Source organism: Ruditapes philippinarum, unplaced genomic scaffold, assembly GCF_026571515.1.
Source record: "Ruditapes philippinarum isolate M1 unplaced genomic scaffold, ASM2657151v2 ctg2832_1_1_1_1, whole genome shotgun sequence".
NCBI classification, from domain to species: Eukaryota; Metazoa; Mollusca; class Bivalvia; order Venerida; family Veneridae; genus Ruditapes; species Ruditapes philippinarum.
In genome coordinates, this window is record NW_026863897.1 from 207,435 (window position 1) to 232,769 (window position 25,335).

Consider the following 25,335-nt stretch of genomic DNA (forward strand, 5'->3'; position numbering starts at 1 on the left):
TGTGGGTGTTATTACAGCAGTATTAAGCGTTGCAATTACAGATTTAGCTGTCATTTTAAAAGGGGCGCATTTAACAAGACTTGATCTGATTTACTTTATGTGGCATGAAAATGGTTACGGTAAGTTCAAGTATTGTTCATTCTGCATCTACGGAGCTATCTGTACAGTCGACTCATGTTAAGAACGCTACAACCTTACGTTACGACTTCCAGAATATAACTGGTGTGCGTGTAAGCACATAAACCGTTAGATAAACAGGTTGCATGATACTGGGTTTAGGTCACGAAAGCCAGCAATTCGCATTCCTTTGACACAACACCATATTGAAGAGCGTTTGCAATGTTGCATGGACAGTTAATGATTGAACACCGGTCCTCTTCACTGATGAGTCAAGATTTTCTGTGGACTTTACGGACAGACGGCTTAAAACGGACCTACACATCATTGAAAACGGTACACTGACGTACGCTGGTGCAGTCGGCCCTGATTTAATTCTTATGGATGACGACGCCCGTGAACACAGAGCCCACATCACAAAACGATATCTGTGATACGCAGGCTTCATAACCTCTGATCCCCTTTCAAAATTCCATATTATTTAGTTCCGCCCATTGTTTTCTCGTTTAGGGCACACGCTTTTTATTACTTGGGGACCATACGCCGCTTTTCATGGAATGGCACGGGAGTGTCACATTGAAGGTTCCATATTAACCGCCGTATGAACACATCTGCGGATGTTTCTAAATTCAAAATTTTACCATTTCATGTTTAAATGTTGAATTCTGCTTAAGCCGGTGCTAGGGGGCGTGGACGGTAACTTGCACTTTCCAGTACCGTCCATGAACAGGCTCAATCAAACCGAGCCTGCAACATTTTCAATTTTGCTGTGTTGGGCTTTCTTTAGGGATTCTGTTTTTATCTATTTGAGGAGGCAACTATAGTCCGCATGGATTGGCCAGCGAAGTCCCCGGTTATAAATCCAATCGAACATGCTTGGGATATGCTGCAGAAAGCCATTTCCTCACGCCACGCCCAACCAACAACTGTTCAGGAGCTAAGACATGCAATCATAGAGGAATTGCCCTAGATTCCTCATCACAAGGTCCGCATGCTTATCAGCAGCATGCGGCAGCGATGCCAGGCCGTAAATAATGCCCGTGGACACCATACTCGGTATAAAACGCCCAACGCTAACCATTTCCTGATTTGCAAGATTTTTTATTCCACTATGTAATCTCCAAAATTTTCGTCCAACAAAATCTTTCTTCAACAGGCACACGTCAAGGAACACTTCCATTTTCATTATAAGTAGGCTAATATAGAGTGCTCAAAGCATACGGTAAGGGTATACGGTACGGGAATACGCTTCCACGTGCAATGATACGGGCGGGAATACGTTTCCATCATATGGGTAAAGGAATACGGTACTGGAATACGCTTGAAGTTCCATAAGATCATATGGGTAAAGGAATACGTACTGGCAAACGTTTTTAGAAGCAATAGTACGGGAATCTTCGCCTTTCAATAGCGCCATTGCAGCGTATGCATGTTCTTCGAAGTTGTAACACGTTCTGCAGAAAGAGTATCCAGGAACATTTATCTTGGAAAACATTAAATATGAAAAACAAGATCAACAAGGAAAGGCGGCATTCAATGAACGCAACCCCCATATGACCCAGCAACAAGAACCAATGGCAAGGAGCCCAGGTGGACCCCAAACATAAAAAGGACAGGGCAACGACACGTTAATCATTAAATGATAAATAATTTGTAACTGATTAGGAATTCAAAGAAAATAATAATAGGCCCACAAAGGGAAGGGGACAGGACACCGGGGGAAGGGGGGGGGGGGTTAATCAAAGAAACAAAAACTAGAGGCAATGGGAAGATACTTACCGTAGACGAGAAAACAACAAGGGACACAAGCAAAAGTGTCACCAAACAGTATGAAACAACATAGACATACATCTGAGGAACACAGTGGGGCGCCGCCTTGGAACGGTCAGCAGCATAATAATGACTGCTGGGGAGTTTAAACCCGGTTAATGGTGCACCAAACCTCGCTCTTAGCCCCACCATGTTCCTATAAACGAGACAGTGTAAATAAAATGAATCCCCGCCAAGTGAAATTCTAACAGTTGTCATGGTTACAAAAGGTTAAATAAGTAAAACACTAAAATGATCATGTAGAAACATATAAAGTAAACCCAATGACCCCATTAACAAAAGTCTTCAATGTTTCCTAAAAGGGAAGACCAGAGCAAACCCAAAAAATACCTTACAAGGGGGCCCGACGAAGGCAAGGCAGAAGACGAACATTTAAGACTTTCAGTTTCCCAAAGGGCTTTACGGGAACTTATCCATCTTGAGTCTCCCACTCTTGGTCCGTCAGATTGCAATCAAAAAGGAAAGCGTAGGTCCAAACTGTAAAAGGGGTTGAACAACTAACATTTAACATAAATGGTAAGAAAAATGAGAAATGCGCGGGGATTTTATAAATTTGTTAACCCTTTAACACAGAATTATTAAGGAGTACTTAACTTTCATTTCTCATTTGATCTGCCTATTCAAGTGCTTCGAATAATTGTTTCCACGATATAGATAAGAAAGTATCGAAACAGATGTTTGAACAATTAAGAGTACGCAGTACCACTTCTGTTTTCTATATAAAGTGACCATATTGGGTAAGGAGAGATTTTGATAATGATAAGCCTAAGTAATAGAAAAATACTGAGCCTTTTTGGTATGATATATCCAGCCCAATAGCCCAGGAAATTTACACCACCTGCCTTTCTAAATTATGCCCTTTATACAATCTTTTTTTTACATTTGGGACAAAAAAAAATAATTATATGCGAAAACCGCAAAGGACACTTCGTCTTCGTAAAAAGTCTTAAAAGTTCCACCTTTATTCCTCATTACATTTAAAAGGATGGGTAACTGTGTTAAAAGTTTAAAGAGGAAAAGGTAGTAGAGTGAAAGAGGAGGTTAGTAAAGAGTTAAAGGAGGGTATGAAGAATTAAAAGAGGAAGGTAGTAAGTAGTTAAGAGTTTAAAAGAGGATGTGGTACTTATAAGGGTTAAGGGATTCATTATGACGGATTGATAAAGCATAAAGAATAAATGAAAACTGAATGAGGAGACGTGTGAGAATAAGTATTTTAACCAATCAGAGACTTATAATGACGGTAAAATCATAGCTTAACTGTCTTTAAGAGATGCGTCTTTCTTTCGACATAACTATGTAGTAAATCAAGTGGTTGGTCAAGGTTTTTCTCGACGAACAAATTGCATCGAGGCAGCAGCATGGAATATAACTGTTTTCCCTTTCGAATACCCGAACATGTCAAGGACAGTAAATATATAAATTCAATACTCGCCGAAAGCTTTCACCTTCAGAAAAGACACGGACTTTTTAATGCCTGCGGATTTGTGAAGATTGTTTTAAAAAAATGTTTTAATATTGCATGATTTCTTTCAAAAATTGTCATTTAAGATATTGTCATACCGCACATGTGGTTGGATGTCTGCGATCAAATCGTAGACAACACCTACGTAGAAGATAAAATAGAGAAAAACAGAATCCCTAAAGAAAGCTCAACACAACAAAATTGAAAATGTTGCAGGCTCGGTTTGATTGAGCCTGTTCATGGACGGTACTAATCGATTGTTCATTCAAATGAAGAAATCATGTCGATATGAGACGAGCTGTTTGAATGGATGTTTCGTTATACAGACAAGCATTTTTTGTTGGCTCAAAATACAGTCCAGATGAAATGTTACTCTAGCGATATGTCTAATTCCATGCAGTACAACATGAATTTAACTTCACTTTGTTTGCCACAAAACGTTAAGTGTTGGCGTAGCGAAGTGATGACTTGCGAAATGTCATGTTGCTAGATACTGTAGTCGTAATTGTGTGTACACAGACAGATTAGTTATACACCACTCAATATGTTTATTACTTTTGTCAAAATAAATAAACAAAATGAGGTCATTAGTCAAGTTTTGAAAACTAAGAATCATCCAATCGCTTTAAAGATCAGAAATAAAAAGAAACTTCAAACGTCATTTAATAGTTTCATACAACGACTGAACGCTTGTTCAGTTCATTGCCAGCTTGGTCGCGATGAGTGAAGACGTATAATCACAGAAATGGCTATTTTGGATAACGCAAAGAAAAATAACAAAAGGAGAATATTATCCAAAAAGACGGACATTTTTGATAACAGACTGAAGAAACGTTCTCGACTTTCAAACAGTGAGTCATCGTAATCTCAAATGTATATACGCATGGTTCTTCCGGCGGAGCAAATTACTGGCATAGCTATAAGCATGCTGGAGCGTCAGGCTAAACCTAAAGAAGTATCCATTGGAGATTTAGATGATATAAAACCATCCGGTGAAAAAAGCAGACGCCAAAATTCTAAAGTTGGTGATAATAATAAGAAAAATAGACATGCAACATCTAGTGGGAAAAAACTTAATCAAAATAATATGAAACTAGAAATGTGTCCATAGGACACGGGTGCCCCCACCGCGCCACTGTTCTGTCAATCTTATGACTCTAGGTCAAATATTTTTTGAAAACTAAAAATCTTTTACTAAGTAAAGGGCAAGAACTTTACATATGGGGGTTGCGTTCATTGAACGCCGCCTTTCCTTGTTGATCTTGTTTTTCATATTTTACAAATACTGAATAAATCCACAAGCAAACCCCAAGTTGAAAATTGCAAATTTATACTACTGTAAGTCAAGGGCAATAACTCTAACAAAACTGAAAAAATCCACATGCAAAGGCCCAGTTTAATAGCTTCACAGTGACGTGAATCATTATTTCTGTAATTTAGTGATGTTGATCATTATTCCTGTAAAGTTGGTAGATTGTAACTCAAGCACTCAAGCACTCAGGGAACAAATAACAAGATAATGAAACAGTTTTTACTTAATCAAGGGAAATATCTCTACAAATACTGGATAAATCCGAAAGCGAAACCCAAGGTGCATAACTACTTATAGTAATCAACATTCCTGTAAAGTTTCATGACTCTAGGTCAAATACTTTTTGAGTTACATGCGACACAAGTTGAAAATTTCAAAATTGTACTAAGTCAAGGACAATAACTCAAACAATGCTAAAAATACCCAGACGAAAATACCCAGGTGCACAACTACACTTACTGATCAACATTCCTTTAAAGTTTCATGACTCTAGGTCAAATACTTTTTGAGTTACATGCGACACAAGTTGAAAATTGCAAAATTTTACTAAGTCAAGGGCAATAACTCTAAAAAAACTAATATCCAGACGAAAATATCCAAGTGCACAAATTCACATTCTGATCAACATTCCTGTAAAGTTTCATGACTCTAGGTCAAATACTTATTGAATAGATAAATACAGAATCCATAAAGAAAGCCCAACACGGCAAAATTGAAAATGTTGCAGGCTCGGTTTGATTGAGCCTGTTCATGGACGGTACTGGAAAGTGCAAGTTACCGTCCACGCCCCCTAGCACCGGCTTAAGCAGAATTCAACATTTAAACATGAAATAGTAAAATTTTGAATTTAGAAACATCCGCAGATGTGTTCATACGGCGGTTATCATGGAACCTTACGTGCGACACAAAAGAGAACGGACGGACGGATGAACGGACAAGGGTAAATCTAAATGTCCGCCACTAAAGTGGGGGCACAGAAAATGATGATAACACTATTGTTGGGACAACATTAATATCAATTACTTCCTAAACTGTTACGACACAAAACGTCTGCGCATTCTACCTCTGATGATGAAGATGCAGAAGAGGATATTTTTGGACCCATAGATAAAGAAGTTCAGTGATAGTGACAATGGCAGTGGAAGTGATATTGCTATGGCAGATTCTTCAGAGAAGTCTTTGAATTTAGACCCTAGGGACGAAATTTTAGATGAAGCGTTCCTAAAGTGTCAGTCGCAGTATGACAGTAAAGTAAATGAGCTCATAGAGGTAAAAAACGACATTAGCGATGCTGAGGCCATGGAAGACGTGTATCAGGATATGAAAAGTACATACAGGACGGCTAAGTTGAATAGTTTTGGTAGCAAACTGCTGTGGTTTGATGCCATGAAAAAAGATCCCATCTACAAATCTATAAAGCGACTATTCAGCAGCTGATTGATTCTGAAGGTTATGATCCAGAAGAAGCTTTAAAATATGGCATATTTTGACATTTTTGTTTGATAAGTGTTAAAAAGGTACGACATTGCCGACCTGTAAGGCAAGCACGATAGCACACAATCGAAAAGTGCTCAAAATGATGAAACAACGTCGACAGAGATTAAACGAGTGTTTTGAGAATCGTTTGTCCTGAGTATAATTTGAAAAGAAAGAACTATGATGTCGAGTCGCTGACAATATACGGGCACAAGCTCCAGTTTGACTTTGTTGAGAGGATATATTGTATTTCATATATCACGTGCTGATAACAAAGAGTGCTAAAAAGTAACGGGGCTCGCATTCCGTGTTGTAGTCCAAGCATTCTTATACTTCTTATATGATTATTCTAACACATGAATTAACTTCCGGAGCTCTAACAATAAGCTATTTACTTGGACAAACAATGCAAAAAGACGTGTTTAATTATATATATATGCAAAACCAAAGTGTCAATGTAATAATGGAACTGACTTCCTCGTTTGTGATTGTGTTTGTTTATTTCATTTTACGCTTTTTTCGAACAGCATTTCACTCATATAGGCGGGTAGTTTCCTAACCATCGTTCCTGGAGAGTTACACCAGTACTAGACTACCTTCCTCTGCGCTAAACTACCAAAGCATCTCCCGGAAATCGAAACCACGCCAGAGAGGTAACTGGATTAGAAGTCATCGACTCTAACCCCTCGACCACGGAGGCAGTTTTGTGATTGTGTGTCAACAATCTGAAAGTACGGCGTTACATCTAAATTGTAACTGTTCTATCAGCATTCTAATAAAAGTTAGGAAGCTAGGAAAATAAAACAATCCACTGCGATTCTACACTTCGTCCATAAAATTAAAACAAGAGGGCCATGATGGCCCTGAGGTCGCTCACCTGTATATAGGCCCTCCACCCCCCCCCAACGTTGCAGGGCCAATTTAACCCAAGGGCTTTTATTTGCACAAACTTGGTAGACACCCATAAGAAGATGTTTCATGTTAAACATCTAAGCTCTAGCTCATTGACCTTTTTAAAAGAAGATTTTTTTAAAGTTTTTACTATACACATATAGTTAAAAACAATGACACCCCTGGGGCCGGGCCAGTTTTGACCCCAGGGCTTTTATTTGAACAAACTTTGTAGACACTTACAAGAAGATGTTTCATGCTTAATATCTAAACTCTAGCTATTTGGGTTTTTTCAAAGAAGATTTTAAGTTTTTGCTATACACATATAAAGAAAATCAATGACCCCCAGGGCGGGGCCAATTTTGACCCCAGGTCTTTTATTTGAACAAACTTTGTAGACACTCACTAAAAGATGTTTCATGCTTAATATCTTAACTCTAGCTATTTGGGTTTTTTCAAAGAAGATTTTTTAAGTTTTTGCTATACACATATAAGGAAAATCAATGACCCCCTGGGGCGGTGCCAATTTTGACCCCATGGCTTTTATTTGAACAAACTTGGTAGACACCTATTAGAACATGTTTGATGTTAAATATCTTAGCCATAGCTCTTTGAGTTCTTTAATAGAAGATTTTTTAAGTTTTTGCTATATGCATATAGGGAAAATCAATGACCCCCGGGGCGGGGCCAATTTTGACCCCAGGGCTTTTATTTGAACAAACTTGGTAGACACCCATAAGAACATGTTTCATGCTAAATATCTTAGCTCTAACTCTTTTGGTTCTTTAAAAGAAGATTTTTTAAGTTTTTACTATATGCATATAGGGAAAATCAATGACCCCCTGGGGCGGGACCAATTTTGACCCCAGGGCTTTTATTTGAACAAACTTGGTAGACACCTATTAGAACATGTTTGATGCTCAATATCTTAGCCATAGCTCTTTGAGTTCTTTAAAAGAAGATTTTTTAAGTTTTTACTATATGCATATAGGGAAAATCAATGACCCCCCGGGGCGGGCTAATTTTGACCCCAGGGCTTTTATTTGAACAAACTTGGTAGACACCCATTAGAACATGTTTCATGCTAAATATCTTAGCCATAGCTCTTTGGGTTCTTTAAAAGAAGATTTTTAAGTTTTTGCTATATGCATATAGGGAAAATCAATGACCCCCCGGGGCGGGGCCAATTTTGATCCCAGGGCTTTTATTTGAAAAACTTGGTAGACACCCATAAGAACATGTTTCATGCTAAATATCTTAGCTCTAACTCTTTGGGTTATTTCAAAGAAGATTTTTTAAGTTTTTACTATATGCATATAGGGAAAATCAATGACCCCCCGGGGCGGGGCCAATTTTGACCCCAGGGCTTTTATTTGAACAAACTTTGTAGACACTCACTAAAAGATGTTTCATGCTTAATATCTTAACTCTAGCTATTTGGGTTTTTTCAAAGAAGATTTTTTAAGTTTTTGCTATACACATATAAGGAAAATCAATGACCCCCTGGGGCGGTGCCAATTTTGACCCCATGGCTTTTATTTGAACAAACTTGGTAGACACCTATTAGAACATGTTTGATGTTAAATATCTTAGCCATAGCTCTTTGAGTTCTTTAATAGAAGATTTTTTAAGTTTTTGCTATATGCATATAGGGAAAATCAATGACCCCCCGGGGCGGGGCCAATTTTGACCCCAGGGCTTTTATTTGAACAAACTTGGTAGACACCCATAAGAACATGTTTCATGCTAAATATCTTAGCTCTAACTCTTTTGGTTCTTTAAAAGAAGATTTTTTAAGTTTTTACTATATGCATATAGGGAAAATCAATGACCCCCTGGGGCGGGACCAATTTTGACCCCAGGGCTTTTATTTGAACAAACTTGGTAGACACCTATTAGAACATGTTTGATGCTCAATATCTTAGCCATAGCTCTTTGAGTTCTTTAAAAGAAGATTTTTTAAGTTTTTACTATATGCATATAGGGAAAATCAATGACCCCCCGGGGCGGGCTAATTTTGACCCCAGGGCTTTTATTTGAACAAACTTGGTAGACACCCATTAGAACATGTTTCATGCTAAATATCTTAGCCATAGCTCTTTGGGTTCTTTAAAAGAAGATTTTTTAAGTTTTTGCTATATGCATATAGGGAAAATCAATGACCCCCCGGGGCGGGGCCAATTTTGATCCCAGGGCTTTTATTTGAAAAACCTGGTAGACACCCATAAGAACATGTTTCATGCTAAATATCTTAGCTCTAACTCTTTGGGTTATTTAAAAGAAGATTTTTTAAGTTTTTACTATATGCATATAGGGAAAATCAATGACCCCCCGGGGCGGGGCCAATTTTGACCCCAGGGCTTTTATTTGAACAAATTTGGTAGACACTCACTAGAAGATGTTTCATGCCAAATATCTAAGTTCTAGCTCTTATGTTTTTTTAGCTCACCTGTCACAAAGTGACAGGGTGAGCTTTTGTGATCGCTTTTCGTCCGGCGTCCGTCCGTCGTCCGTCCGTCCGGCCGTCCGTCCGTCCGTCCGTAAACTTTTACTTTAAATGACATCTCCTCATAAACCACTAAGCCAATTTCATCCAAACTTCACAGGAATGTTCCTTTGGTGGTCACCTTTAAAAATTGTTCAAAGAATTTAATTCCATGCAGAACTCTGGTTGCCATGGCAACCAAAAGAAAAAACTTTAAATATCTTCTTTTAAAAAACCGAAAGAGCTAGAGCTTAGATATTTGGCATGAAACATCTTCTAGTGAGTGTCTACCAAGATTGTTCAAATAAAAGCCCTGGGGTCAAAATTGGCCCCGCCCCAGGGGGTCATTGATTTTCCCTATATGTATATAGTAAAAACTTAAAAAATCTTCTTTTAAAGAAGTCAAAGAGCTAGAGCTAAGATATTTAGCATGAAACATGTTCTAATGGGTGTCTACCAAGTTTGTTCAAATAAAAGCCCTGGGGTCAAAATTGGCCCCGCCCCAGGGGGTCATTGATTTTCCCTATATGCATATAGTAAAAACTTAAAAAATCTCCTTTTACAGAACCCGAAGAGCTAGAGCTTAGATATTTGGCATGAAACATCTTCTAGTGAGTGTCTACCAAGATTGTTCAAATAAAAGCCCTGGGGTCAAAATTGGCCCCGCCCCAGGGTGTCGTTGATTTTCCCTATATGCATATAGTAAAAACTTAAAAAATCTTTTTTTAAACAACCCAAAGAGCTAGAGCTAAGATATTTAGCATGAAACATCTTCTAATGAGTGTCTACCAAGTTTGTTCAAATAAAAGCCCTGGGGTCAAAATTGCCCCGCCCAATGGGGTCATTGATTTTCCCTATATGTATATAGTAAAAACTTAAAAAATCTTCTTTTAAAGAACCAAATTAGCTAGAGCTAAGATATTTAGCATGAAACATGTTCTAATGGGTGTCTACCAAGTTTGTTCAAATAAAAGCCCTGGGGTCAAAATTGGCTCCGCCCCAGGGGGTCATTGATTTTCCCTATATGTATATAGTAAAAACTTAAAAAATCTTCTTTTACTTTAAGAACTCAAAGAGCTAGAGCTAAGATATTTAGCATGAAACATGTTCTAATGGGTGTCTACAAAGTTTGTTCAAATAAAAGCCCTGGGGTCAAAATTGGCCCCGCCCCAGGGGGTCATTGATTTTCCCTATATGTATATAGTAAAAACTTAAAAATTCTTCTTTTAAAGAACTCAAAGAGCTAGAGCTAAGATATTTAGCATGAAACATGTTCTAATGGGTGTCTACCAAGTTTGTTCAAATAAAAGCCTTGGGGTCAAAATTGGCCCCGCCCCAGGGGGTCATTGATTTTCCCTATATGTACATGTATATAGTAAAAACTTAAAAATCTTCTTTTAAAGAACTCAAAGAGCTAGAGCTAAGATATTTAGCATGAAAAGCCTTGGGGTCAAAATTGGCCCCGCCCCAGGTGGTCATTGATTTTCCCTATATGTACATGTATATAGTAAAAACTTAAAAAATCTTCTTTTAAAGAACTCAACGAGCTAGAGCTAAGATATTTAGCATGAAACATGTTCTAATGGGTGTCTACCAAGTTTGTTCAAATAAGAGCCCTGGGGTCAAAATTGGCCCCGCCCCGGGGGTCATTGATTTTCCTTATATATGTGTATATCAAAAACTTAAAAAGTATTCTTTAAAAAAACCTAAATAGCTAGAGTAAAGATATTAAGCATGAAACATCTTCTAGTGAGTGTCTACAAACTTTGTTCAAATAAAAGCCCTGGGGTCAAAATTGGCCCTGCCCCGGGGGTCATTGATTTTCCTTATATGTGTATAGGAAAAACTTAAAAAACATCTTTGAAAAAACCCAAATAGCTAGAGTTTAGATATTAAGCATGAAACATGTTCTAGTAAGTGTCTACAAAGTTTGTTCAAATAAAAGCCCTGGGGTCAAAACTGGCCCCGCCCCAGGGGTGTCATTGTTTTTAACTATATGTGTATAGTTAAAACTTAAAAAATCTTCTTTAAAAAAAACACAATGAGCTACAGCTTAGATGTTTAGCATGAAACATCTTCTTATGGGTGTCTACCAAGTTTGTTCAAATAAAAGCCCTTGGTTAAAAGTTAAAATTGGCCCTGTCGGGGGTAGGGGAGGGCAGATCATTGTTTTTCATTATAAGTGTGTACATCATGAAACGTCTTCTTATAGGTGTCTTCCAAGTTTGTTCAAATAAAAGCCCTGGGGTTTAAACTGGCCCCGCTCCGGGGGCCTACATACAGGTGAGCGACCTTAGGGCCATCATGGCCCTCTTGTTAAAAGAAGATATTTAAATTTTTTTCTTTCGGTTGCCATGGCAACCAGAGTTCTGCATGGAATTAAATTCTTTGAACAATTTTTAAAGGTGACCACCAAAGGAACATTCCTGTGAAGTTTGGATGAAATTGGCTTAGTGGTTTATGAGGAGATGTCATTTAAAGTAAAAGTTTACGGACGGATGGACGCCGGACGAAAAGCGATCACAAAAGCTCACCCTGTCACTTTGTGACAGGTGAGCTAAAAAAGCAAGTTGGGGTTAAATTATGTCGTTGATGCAGCTTTATTATGCATATTAATATTTCTCTACAGTTTGCTTCTCTGAGTACTGGGAACTGTAACTGATCTTTGTATTAAGTATGATGTAAATAACAAGTGAAATCAAGAGAAAATATTGGAATATTGCATGTTTATCGTCACAGTCTCATTTTACATAATATAAGTAAAAAGGTTGCAGCGTATTAACCTTTAAACGCTTTCATATTTAAATAAGATTTTATAATTACGGACATATATTTTACACAGATGAATTCATGAAGATATTACTTAATAAACCTGTTATATATTAAAGTCCGTAAATGGGTGCAATAAAGCCACCATACTATGTAAATATTTCCACATTTATGACTTTTAAAAAGGATGATGGAGGATAAAAAATCAACTTATTGAAACTATCTGAATAATCACGTTTAACAGATTTATTACAACTTTTTTTTGTCACGGTGTTTACCACTGAAAAACCGCTATTTGTTATAAAGTTTTGTAATAAATATAACTTAATGTTTGTCAAAAACCAGTGAAGTATTCGATTACCTTTATTCGATATCTTTGTATCTGTCATACACATCGTTATTGTGTTAAAATGAATTTTATTTTGCTAGTGTAGAACGCAGCATATAAATCTTAGTGGCTGGTTTATGTTTTTCATAATCGACACAGAAAAACCTCGATTTATTAAATTGGAGGTAAATGCAAATAATTAGAAGCAATTAGAATACCTTTTTTAGTCAAAGCTTAAATAATATTTTTTTTAGTCAAAGCTTAAAATAATAATTCAGTCGTTCAAAATTCTTAAAACTACTATATTTCTTTCATTTAAAATTTAAAAAAAAAATGTTTAAACTTATAGTGTGTATTGGTGTAAAGAACGAGCAGGTCTATCCTCTGTATAATTATTTACAGTATAAGTTTGCAAAACAAGTAAAGAATTAATGATGAAAACAAAGTCATATCTGGAATATATATTGTTATCATTTTTATGGAACGATACATTCATTGCAAGAAAATAATGCATTTTTGGACGTGGTTCTTGGACGCGACACAACATTGACATATGGTAGACATTTTTGCCAAGTTATTTGAAAATCCTTCAATGCATGACAAAGTTACAGTCCGGACATGATCGTGTATTTTCAAACTCTTCTCGAGAGAATGTGTACATTCAAATTAAAAGTGTGACCTTGACCTTCAAGGTAGGGACAGGGGTCTTGAGCGCGACATGTCTTCTTAATGGGGTTGACATTCATGCATAGTTATTATTTTCAATGCATGACAAAGTTACAGTTCGGACACGAAGGTGTGAATCTATTACCTATAATTGTGATAACGTGAACTTCAAAATGGTAGTGTGACTTTAACCTTACAGATAGCTACGTGCTTCTTAGACGCGACACATCGTCTTGATGTTGTTGACATTTATGCAAAGTTATTCTAAAATGCTTTGATGCATGACAAAGTTACACTCCGGAAATGAATGTGTGTACCTATTAACTGTGGTAATGTGAAACTTCAAAATGTGTTACCTTGACCTTTGAGATAGAAATATCATGTTTTTAAAAACCTCAAAAACACATCATACACAGTTTGTAAACCCGTAAATTAAAGTAATTTCAATCACGAAAATCTCAACAAAACGAACATTTTAAACATGTAGTTCATTTCTAGCAATTTTCCCTGATATGAACCAGCTTTGGTAAGGAGTTTTTCTATATGAAACAAGCAATTATCATAGTATTGCAAGCAATCCATAAGTCCCCAACCGGTTAGAACCCCATCAACATTTTGAAGGGCCATTGGCCATTCACTAATGTTTCAATTTTGCTCTATTTTAAGTAAATTTGTTCGAAAAGTTCTTTAAAAGTGATCACAGGAAACGGTTTTTATGAACAGACAGACAGACGGACTGAAGGACACTTTAAAGTTAATATTTAAAACATCCCTGTTACCAAAATATAATATTTTTAAAATCAAATTTCTTAAAGAGGAGATAACTCTTGAATTAAAGATGCAATTTCATAAGAATTTTCAGCTCTTTTTGACTAATCACAAATATTGTTATATTTGCCATGTTATGTTAAGCCTATTTGTTACCAAGGCCACCAATATTTTTTCAAAATAGGAAGAAAAGATAAGAAATGCATAATCTCCAGACTTCCGTTTATCCATATGTCATGTTTTATAGATATATTTCCAGTACTTTTTGAGTTATCACTGGATTCGGTGTATGTGTAAAATTTGCCATATTTTCAGTCTATGTGATGCCATAGCAACCAGAATATTCAACTTAGGAAGAAAAGAAAAAGACGTGCATAATCTCTAGACCGCCATCTACCCATATTACAAGTTTCATAAAAATATTTCTATTACTTTTTGCGTTAACACTGGCTTCAGTTTATGTGTAAAATTTGCCATATTTTCAGCCTATTTGTTGCCATAGCAACCAGAATATTCAACATAGGAAGAAAAAAAAGACGTGAATAATTTCAAGACTGCCATCTACCCATATTTCAAGTTTCATTAAAATATTTCCAGTACTTTTTGCGTTATCACTGGATCCAGTTTATGTGTAAAATTTGCCATATTTTCAGCCTATTTGTTGCCATAGCAACCAGAATTTTCAACATAGGAAACAAAAAGACGTGCATAATCTCCATACTGCCATCTATCCATATATCAAGTTTAATAAAAATATTTTCAGTACTTTTCAAGTTATCGCTGGATCCAGTTTTGTGGACGGACGGACTGACAAACAGACGGACGGACAGACAGACGGACGGAGGGTAAACATAAAGTCCCCTCCGGTAAACCGGTAGGGGACTAATAAAACATTAAACATAAAGAGGTGACATAATCTTATTTCAAAACGTTTTGTTAAAAGTTTAAGAAAATATCATAGCGTTTCTTAATCCGTCAGTTATATTCATAACATCCATGCAGAAGAACTTGAAAATTTGACCAGAACGATGAACTAAGAACTTAGATATATTTCTGCAAAATGCCCAATTCGTTTGATGTGCCAAGGTAGTTTGACGTTATCAATGCAGGCAGGTTGTTGCTGTTTGATACTTCCATTCCGAAAGAACTAATAATCGCAAAGCACACCGATTATCTCGGCGAAGATTTAACTCAAAATGTCCTTTCTTTGTGTGGCACGTAAATGGTTACGACAAGCAAAAGTCATACGGATTCTGCATTCATGGAGCGATCGACGGGTACAGTCGAAGCATTTAATGTCTCGAAGTATCAAACAGCAACAACTCGTCCGCATTAGCATCGTCATACTACCTTGACCCATTAAACGAATTAAAGTGACCAACTGATGTGATTTTAACCTAGTAGAAATGGAACCACGGAAGTATTGACCGCTGATGCAAAGTGTCCATAATTTTAAATGTAGAATAGACACACAATTCGATATATTTTGATCTATTAGTTTGATGCTATACCAGACATTTCTCATAAACAGTTTTCTTGAAAGAGTTCAATAGGTACATCAACAATATTCCTTGCATCATTTAGCACGATAGGCCACGAGTGAAATATGAACTTTTGGTGTTCACAAGGTGAAATATATTTCGATCTTACACTGAACTAAACAAATTCTCTTTTAATTATATGCAAAGAAACGTTTCGAAAAGACATAAAACCTAATACTGAATGAAAAGCGCGCCAAATAATAAAACAACGTGACGTCATTTACGACGTCACGTCATTAAATTGGTACCCAGTACTGTGCACGCTGGTATTTCACTGAAACGACGTGAGGGGCTTAAATTCAAAACAGTGAAATTATCAAAGTGGTAATTTCACTGTTTCAAACAGTGAAATTACCAGATTTATATCACTGATATATTTCTATAAACAACCGAAAAGCATGTTATAAAATATATTTAATAATATAATTAATATAATAATAAATTAAATAATCAATAATATAATTCAAAATTAACAATTATGAATTCCAACACGAAACCCAATTGCTTGTTTATTGTATATCATTGTAAATGCTCCACAATCATCTGAAAAAAGTCAAGATACAATATTAACGATACGTTTAATACCTGTCAAAAGCTTTCTGTTATTTGACGATAGCACTTGAACAAGCTCCTCGGTTTCGTTACAATGAAGCCGTTTAAGTGGTCCATAAAGTTCTGCATATCTGTATGTTTTCATGATCAACACAGATGACCAAAGTTATGGCAACGATAGATTTCAGGTGCAAATCGTATTATATCAGGTCTTCCGTCAGGTATTTTAAAATTCTTTTAGGGTTAGCTTATGTAGAGTTCTGCTGGATTAAATCCATAAAGCAATATCTAAGGAATTCAATAGTACTCAATTTGTTATATCCAAACTTTGAAATCACTTAGATCCTTGAAAAATGAAATCCACCAGTGCAACCTCGTTTACAAAGTACTATGACGCTATCACTGCTGGCGAGTTGTCGCTGTTTGATACTTCGGACCATAAAATGAGCCGAATGTACATATCTCTCAGTGGACGCAGAATCAACATGGCTTGAACTTACCGTAACCATTTACATGCTACACAAAGTTAATCAGCTCTAGTTGTGTTAAATGCGCCCCTTTGAGAATGACAGCTTAATCTGTGATTATAACACTTGTTAGCGGTGTAATAACAAACAGCCAAATTTGAAACCTCCATGCCAATTAAGAGACCATTTTCGCCGACCGGAAAAGGGATTAAGAAGATTCTGCAAAGGAAAAATTATTTTAATACACATAAGAAAATCGACATTTTTTTAATTATAAAACTAACAGATACACAATTCTAAATACTGATTTGGGAATAACACAAATGCAGGCAACATTATCATGTATAAGTTTCGACGTTTGTGTCCCTCGTCGTATATTTTTTTCTTTTTTGGTAGGCAGATTCTGCTAAAATAGCTAGAACTAGGTATAATAGCCACTTATGGAGTTTGGCTTGTTGTAGATTGCTCGGTCGACCTTCGTCTCCGATTGAATTTTTTTTGTACACGGCTCTTATATATAAAGATATAATCACTTAATCTTTCATGTACCAGCTATATATCTGCAATTTTAATTAAAAAATAAAATTTAAGAAAAATAATAAAAAAGTTTATAAATCTCACTTACATCTTATTGCTCTATCTTGCAGATAATATGGCGTTTTCCCGACTTTACGGAGTTCCAAGATCTAAGTTCTAAGATCTTACATGTAAGTTCTAACTTCTAACTCAAAACGGCCTCAATAGGCTTCCGTACAATGGGGTTCCGGTTATATCTACTAGGACAGTAATAATATTGAATTGCGCTGAAAGCACCCTTATTATATTTCACTCCAGTTCGTTATCATACTTATACATAATATACTTTTATCTTACAATAATTATTTCTAAATACTAAGTATCTCACATGATAATGAATTCTTAACATAACATGTCTTTACATGTGTTTACAATGTTTCAACTTTACTCACTCCATGTTTCCTTAATGTGTTTAATCCGTGTGTCTGACCTGGTTATGAAACACAGCCGTAAAATCATCACCAAAAAAACATTTGATAGCACTTCGTCATGTTTGGTTGAATTTCGCGTCGCACGTGTTTGTATATGAATACTTGTAAGTTAAGATGTAGTAAAATATGTCATAACAATATGTTGGTTAAATGGTAGCCGACCGTAGTATTTTGTACCTATAATGCATTTAAGAAGGTATATTAAATGTTTTGCAGTCAGAAGTGGTTTTCAACATACTATCATTTTTGTCTTTAATTTAAATACAGTTATCGTACCAATGACTAAAGCGGATTTACTTTTGAACTACACTTCCCTTTTTCTATAGATAAGCAATCAAACTAGCTCTAAAAAGACTGATTACTCGTGTGTACCATGAGGCCATAACATAAATGACAATGAAATAACTTTAAAACGATTTGAAACACCATCGATTGATAAGAAGATCAATTTAGTCTAAGTATCTACTCTCGAGTACCAGGATGCATTTTTGTCTTGATTTCGTAAAAAGATGCATGTATATATACAAAGTCTAAGCCTTAAACTGATATCGCAAAGTTTATATTAGCATCTGAAATAGTGCACGTGTAAAACCATCTCTGGTTGATATTGCTAAGGGAAAACAATAGTTACTAAAGAAGTCACTGTTTGCTATACAAAATCAATGGTTTCCTTGGAAGTCGGTGATTACTATATATGGAAAGTTTATGTTTGCTATAAAAGTCACTGGTCGCTATGTGAAATGTCATTTTTTGCTATAGAAGTCCTTGGTTGCTATGGAAATTTACAGTTTGATATGGAAAATCAATGAAGCCACTGGTTGCTATGAAAATCAATGGTTGTTATGAAAAGTAAACGTTTGCTATGGAAATTCAATGGTAGTTAGAGAAGTCAATAGTTATTATGTAAAGTCAAAAGTTGCTTTGGAAAGTAAATGGTTGCTATTAGAATCACTTATTGCTTTTTGAAATCATTGTTTGATATGAAAGTAAAAGATTGCTGTAAAAAGTCATCAATTGCAATGGAAGTGAATGGTTGCAATAAGTCACCTTCACCTTGGAAGTATGGATGCAGGTGTTGTGCATGACACATTGTCTAATTATAGTGACTATTTGTGGCAAGTATTTACAAAGTCGTTCGATCTATGTAAAATACACAAAATATACCCTATAACAGACTATATTAATCTTTGACCTCCAAGTGTGACCTTGATCTTGGAGGTAGGTGACCGGTTGTTGCGCATGACACAGCGTCTCATTATTGTGAATAATTGTGTATTTACAAAATCCTTTCATAAAAAAGTTATGGACCGGACACGACATATACCCTCAAATAGACAATATTGACCTTGAATGAGCAAGTGCGACCTTGACCTTGGAGGTAGGGGTCTGGTTGTTGCGCATGACACATCGTCTTATTATAACAAACATTTGTGTCAAGTTATTTCAGTTTCATTTGATAAATGACAAAGTTATTGACCGGACACGAAAGTGTGACGGACGGACAGACGGATGTCCGTGCCACTTAAATGGACTAAGGGGCCATTTCTTTTGTTATTTTCTTTTGTTTAATAGAGGACCATGTCCTCTTATTCTATTGTTACGGAATGAACTCTATTGTTCTGTTTACAGTGAGATGGCCCCCTATCCCTATTTGGTTTCTCGGACAAACAGACGGACGGACAGAGCCTATTTCTATATCCCCCTTTTTCTTTTCGAAAAGGAGGGGTACAAAAAAGGAAACAACAGTATACTCCGATTGGTGGAAAAATATTGAAGACGTACCAATGTATAAAAGGTTTGGACAAGCACTCATGATAGACAGAAATAAAATATCTGATGTCATACACAATGGTGTAAACTTTGCCAAAATACGAATATGTAGTACAACTGCAAAATTAAAGTCAAGTATAGCTGTTTTTAAAAAAGAGGAAATTTGCCGAATTCAACCTTGATAAAAGGATACCAAAACAATAAAGATGCTAATATTCAAGCAGGCATTTTGACTGATTTACATCAGAAGTACAGCGCCGAGACCCGACACATACACTTTGACTAGGCACGTTTTGTCAATTGAGACCTAAAAGTTGTTTAGGACGGACCGGCTGCTTATGTACAAAACATCAAAATCTATAGAATGGAGGAATTTATTTCAAAACTGTGCTGTCTTTACAGTTAATTTGTACTTTTAATGAAAACAAATACCTCGATGAAAAGTTGTTTGTACGGAAACATCAGTACAAAATCCATTTGTTGACTGTGAATAGTTAGAATCTCTGTTTTGTTGAATGATATTTACAATAAAATTTTTAATGCAAACTCAGAACTGATTTGATGAGAGCAAAAGTTTTCTTGTATATGCATTATCCAGATATTAATATTTTCATGTATGTTTATGTGAATATATCTTTTTAAAAAAATATGAAATGATGTAAAACGTCAATACCTTGAAAAAGTTTCTATCAGTTTATTTCTTTTTCCTTGATATTTGAGGTTCTGATTCTTGGCGACGCATCGGAGGTAGTCTTAAGGGCTGTCACCTTGATTAGGTTATCAAAAAAATGGTTTGTGTTGAATCTGGGTAACTTTCCGTCGGCTTCCGTTCAGAGAAATGCTAAAATTATGATATTCATTGCGTTATAACATCAATTTATTGTCATCCTGCTCTTCTAAAAAAAAGTCCTTTTAGTACATAAAGACACCTTGGTTTAATCAACATGTGACATATTCCTAGTAATCCTTATATTGGTAGAATCTCACAAGTCACAAGATATTTACCATTTGGTCAGATCCTTTAACAGTTAACCACTATAGTTACTGTTGACAATGATTGTGGTTCTAACATAAACAAAACAAATAGTGGTCATCAAAATGTAAATTAGAGGTTAATAAGTTGTAGCAAATACTTTTCAATGTTTTGGACATAATGTTAAAAAATATATAAGTATATAAATTTCTACTTGGATAAATTTGCACTTGACAGCAGCTCTCTATTATGTTTTAAATTCGTACTGAGTAAAAATCTGATAAAGGTGAAAAAAATCCTCATGCTTACTTTTTTCCATATACATGTACATGAATGGTTTTGTTTACTAAGATCATCTTTTCATGTTGAAATTTTAAATTTTGCTTAAGCCAGTGCCAGGGGGCGTGGATGTAAACTTACATTGTCCAATAACGTTCATAAACAGGCTCAATCAAGCCGACTCTGTCAGATTTTCAATTTGTTGTTTAGTGATTATGTGTTTCTCTATTTGATGCTTTCTGATCTGTAAGTTTGGTATGTTTACACTGTGATGCTATTTATAGTCCAAGCGTCATATTAAACATGGCAAATATTTTAATCTTCAAAAAATCTACCGTGATAACGCCAGACTACGATTAAACCTATGATCAAAACAATGGAAAATTGTTTTAAAAATATTGTCCAGTACATAAATGTCAACGTGAAACGTTTTTACAATGTTAAGATAAAGATATGAGAAAAGAACTTTTAGATGGTTGAATTAAAACATTTACGAGTAGCAAATGTTTATAAAACGGAAAATCATTGTGGATTTGTATTTAAAAGGGGTAAGATAAAACTATAACCTTAATAAATAAAAAATATTCTACATCCTTTTTTGTTTATTTTTTAATGTTTTTCCTAAAATATCAAATTGGTTTTCGTTTTCCCTTGTTGATCTTTTTTATCATATTCGAACACAACTTTATTTGTCAGTGATTTTTGTTTTCTCTATATAGCTATTTTGTATTTGTCACGATAATTTAAACATTCTTTATACAGTTAAACAAAACAGATATATTATAAAATTTAGATTAATTCAATGCATATTCCGAAAAATATACATGGTCATACACATGTTTATCTACGGAAAAGACATAATGTAGGTTTAATACCTTATAAGTTTTGAAGTGTATTTATAACCCAAAAGCGTCAGTTATTTCTATTAATATATTGTAAGTAACAAAGTTTGACATTTTCAACACTATTTTCTAATGTGTAATAAGAGGATATGTTTTCGTTTGAGTGAAATATGGAATATATTTTCACTCAACATGATAAAATGCCACATATTTTCACGAGCCGGGAAAAAATTGTTTCGAACCCCCTTGCTTGCTACGCAACCGCAATTGTACAGCGCGCAGTAATATAATTAGTGTCTTGTTTTGCACGCGATATTTAGCGCTGTATTGTGACGTCACGTAAACAACTCTTTAAACGTCTGTACAGCGTTAATGACTGAATTAAAGATATTTATGTTCGGATTGATTTTCTGAATTACATTCTAGATAGTTTTCAAAACAAAATACAACAAAAACACTGGTTTTTGTTGCTGGGTCGTAGGGGGTTGCGTTCATTGAAGGCTGCCTTTCCTTGTTGATCTTGTTTATCATATTTTGCATTTATCAGATTTTTCAAAGAAAGTGGCGAAAGAAGTCCCTTAAAATAAATATGAGTTTTGACTCCGCCAACTTTCATATTTATATTTCATATTTATTTTTAAAAAATATGAAATATATTTGACTGATGAAGCACCATATTTCATAATTGTTGATGCTTACAGTTATTTCTTGCACTATTGCATCTAAGAAAAAATTGCTGGTAATTATACTACAAACATATTTGTTAACAGTTGTTAAATACGCAATGAAGTAAAATTTGCAGCATATATATATACACTCCCATTATCACAGCCAATGTATATTGAACTAATTAACTGTACACATGTAGATTTCAGTTTTAAACCAGAATAACAAGACATATTCTCTTTTTGAGTCTTTCATAGACATAATTTTCTATCTCTTAAGGCAGCGTTTTTTTTCTACCAAATTGGGACGGGTCCTGTACCCATCAAATTGGTTTTTTGACTCATGAAATGGGTCAAATTGGGAATTTTGGTATCGTAAAATGAGACAAATTGCAAAGTTTATGTCGGGGATATAATAGCAGTATCTGCATTCAACTTTCTTAAAATATGTCCATTATGAAATACTATGAAGGTTTGTAATGAATTTATCAATTAATTTGAAGTCTGGCTCATAGTTCTATAAAGAAGAAAATTAGAGGTTTAAACATTTCTGCGGTGTGTAAAAATCTGGAAATAAAAGTGATCCCTCGGAAGCATTAATCACAACAAAATTACATAAAAACTGCAGACTCGGTTTGATTGAGTCCGTACATGAGGGATAATGAATAAGAGCAACATCCTTGTAAGCCCACAAAAAAGAAAGTTACATTTGGGCTATTCCTTGTTTGAATGATGTTAAAATGCTTCATGTTGGGTGGTTCCAGTATTCCTCATTTGAATACTGTTGAATCCCCCTTAGTTATGAGGCCTGCTTTTAAATTTGTCTTTTGAGACGTCTTATCTGTGGTATGCAGGTTTCATAACCTCTGGTCCCCTTTTAAAATTCTATTTTATTTAGTTTCGCCCATTATTTTCTCGTTAAGGGCACACGCATTTCTTTACTTGGGGACTCATATGCCGCTTTTCATGGAATGTTCCATGATTACCGCCATATGAACACATCTGCGGATGTCTCAAAAATGTACCAGTTCATGTTAAATGTTGAATTCTGCTCAAGCCGGTGCTAGGGGGCGTGGACGGTAGTTTGCACTTGACAGTACCGTTCATGAACAGGCTCAATCAAACCGAGCCTGCAACATTTTCAATTTTGCCGTGTTGGGCTTTCTTTAGGGATTCTTATTTTCTCTATTATAAATTCGGAATCATTTCATCTAATTAACTAACGTGACAAATTTAACCATAGTTTCGTTTAAATCAATATATGAGCCGCGTCACGACAAAACCAACATGATGGGTTTGCGACTAGCATGGATCCAGACCAGCCTGCGCATCCGTGCAGTCTAATCAGGATCCATGCTGTTCGCTATCAGTTTCTGTACTTGTTATAGAGTTGTAAGCCCTGATCAGACTGCGCGCAGGCTGGTCTGGATCCATGCTGGTCGCAAACCCATTATGTTGGTTTTGTCATGACGTGGCTCATATATTTGTTAGAGTTATGTACACCGATATTGCTTTTAACATATAACAGATACCGGATTTTATCCACCAATGCGTTGAAAGACTGTTGGGAAAAGGCGTAAAATGAAACAAACAAACGAAAAAGCCGTATTTAGTAATTGGTACAACTTATAATAACTGAAAATAGCACGCGGCACATAATAAAATGGCTATCAAATCAGGTGATCAACATCTGCGTAGTCCATAATTTTAACCGGTTAATCATAAAATCGTAAATACTTCCTGACAACCCTGGCCCTTTCTGCAGTTGCACTTCCCCCGGCATTGGTAGTCATGTTCCCCCCTGCCCTAAGCAGTCCAGCAAACGGCTCTTTAATGGCACATTCAACATGTCCTTCTTGTCAATTGGTCTATGAGACGGTGGCACACCAAGGTTGACTCAGGAGCAGGTGTGGCCGATTCGTCTGATGTATCTGTAATTGCACGAGGTGGAATGGTCCACTAATGGTCGTCTACCCTCCTTGCTACTTTCGACTGTTTGAGTGACGTTTTTCTTGCAAAATTGATAAACAAGATCAACAAGGCGGCGCTCAATGAACGCAACCCCCACACGACCCAGCAATAAGAACAAGTAGCAAGGAGCCCAGGAGGACCAAACTGAGACCACCCCGCAATTAAGAACACTTTAGTCCAGTCCCGAAGGTGGTCTTGAGTGTTTTAACTGTATTTACTATATATTGAAAATCAATGACGAACCCCCCTCCCCAAAGGTTGGGGTCAATTTTGACCTCAAGGCTATATTTTGAACAGATTCAGCATACGTCTACGAGATTATGTTTCATGTCAAAAAACTTAAATTTAGCTCTTGTAGTTAACGGGGAGATTTTTGTAAAGTTTTTACTATAAACATTAGGAGTTTGAAGAAGTTTTAGTGGTCCAAAAGACATTGTGTCAGGTTTAATATAAAAAAATACAGCCCTTGTTATTTCCAAGAAGATTTTCGAAAAATTTCCTATATGAGAAAATTCATTGCTCCTGGGACCCCCAGTGCTAAAATTTGAAAAAATCCTTTTTGAAACAAAGTTTTCTTTAACCCAGTCATTACAGCATGAGCATTTTGTGAAGATGGCTGTTTTCATTGAAAAGTCTCCCATTGCAAGTTCAAATTGCTATAAAACTATAAAAACTGATTCAATACTAGTCAAACTTGGCACAAATGTTGACTTGACCATTCCCTTTGTAACATGATTAGGCTTAATTTTCCTGTTACCATGGCAACGAGGGGACATCTTAAAATTGTCTAAAATCTCTATTTTGCGTTGATTGTTTCCATCAAAATTGATTTCAAAGTTCTGAAACTTCTAAATGGATTAAGATAGACTCAAAGGCTTCTCCGCGTTGATTACACGTTACTTAATGATAGACCTGGGATCTTTTTAAGCCTCTCACAAATCGAAAGTTTTCTTCGCGATTAGGGGGGTGGGGGGAGCTGCCGTCCCCTTTAAACCCCAAAACAGAAGGGGGGCACATCCCCCTTCTGGCAACCCCCTGACGATATCTTTGGAAAGGGGACGGCGCCGAAAAAGTGCCCTTTTTAAACAACATTTCTCAAACAAAAAATGTGTTGACGGCATAAACAACGGCATTTTTCACCATTTGACAACAAAAAGCGGGCGG

The 25,335-nt window shown here is 35.9% G+C and overlaps 1 protein-coding gene across 1 annotated transcript in view; it reads right to left on the reverse strand.

Moving 5' to 3' along the window:
• LOC132723728 (monocarboxylate transporter 2-like) overlaps window positions 1-17,877 on the reverse strand; it is a 35,571-nt gene extending 17,694 nt beyond the window's left edge. Inside the window, exon 1 of the mRNA XM_060708495.1 lies at window positions 17,633-17,877. Within this exon, the coding sequence (XP_060564478.1) occupies window positions 17,633-17,637 (5 nt within the window). The 5' untranslated portion in view covers window positions 17,638-17,877. The remainder of the gene's footprint in view (window positions 1-17,632) is intronic.
• Window positions 17,878-25,335: the final 7,458 nt, after the last annotated feature.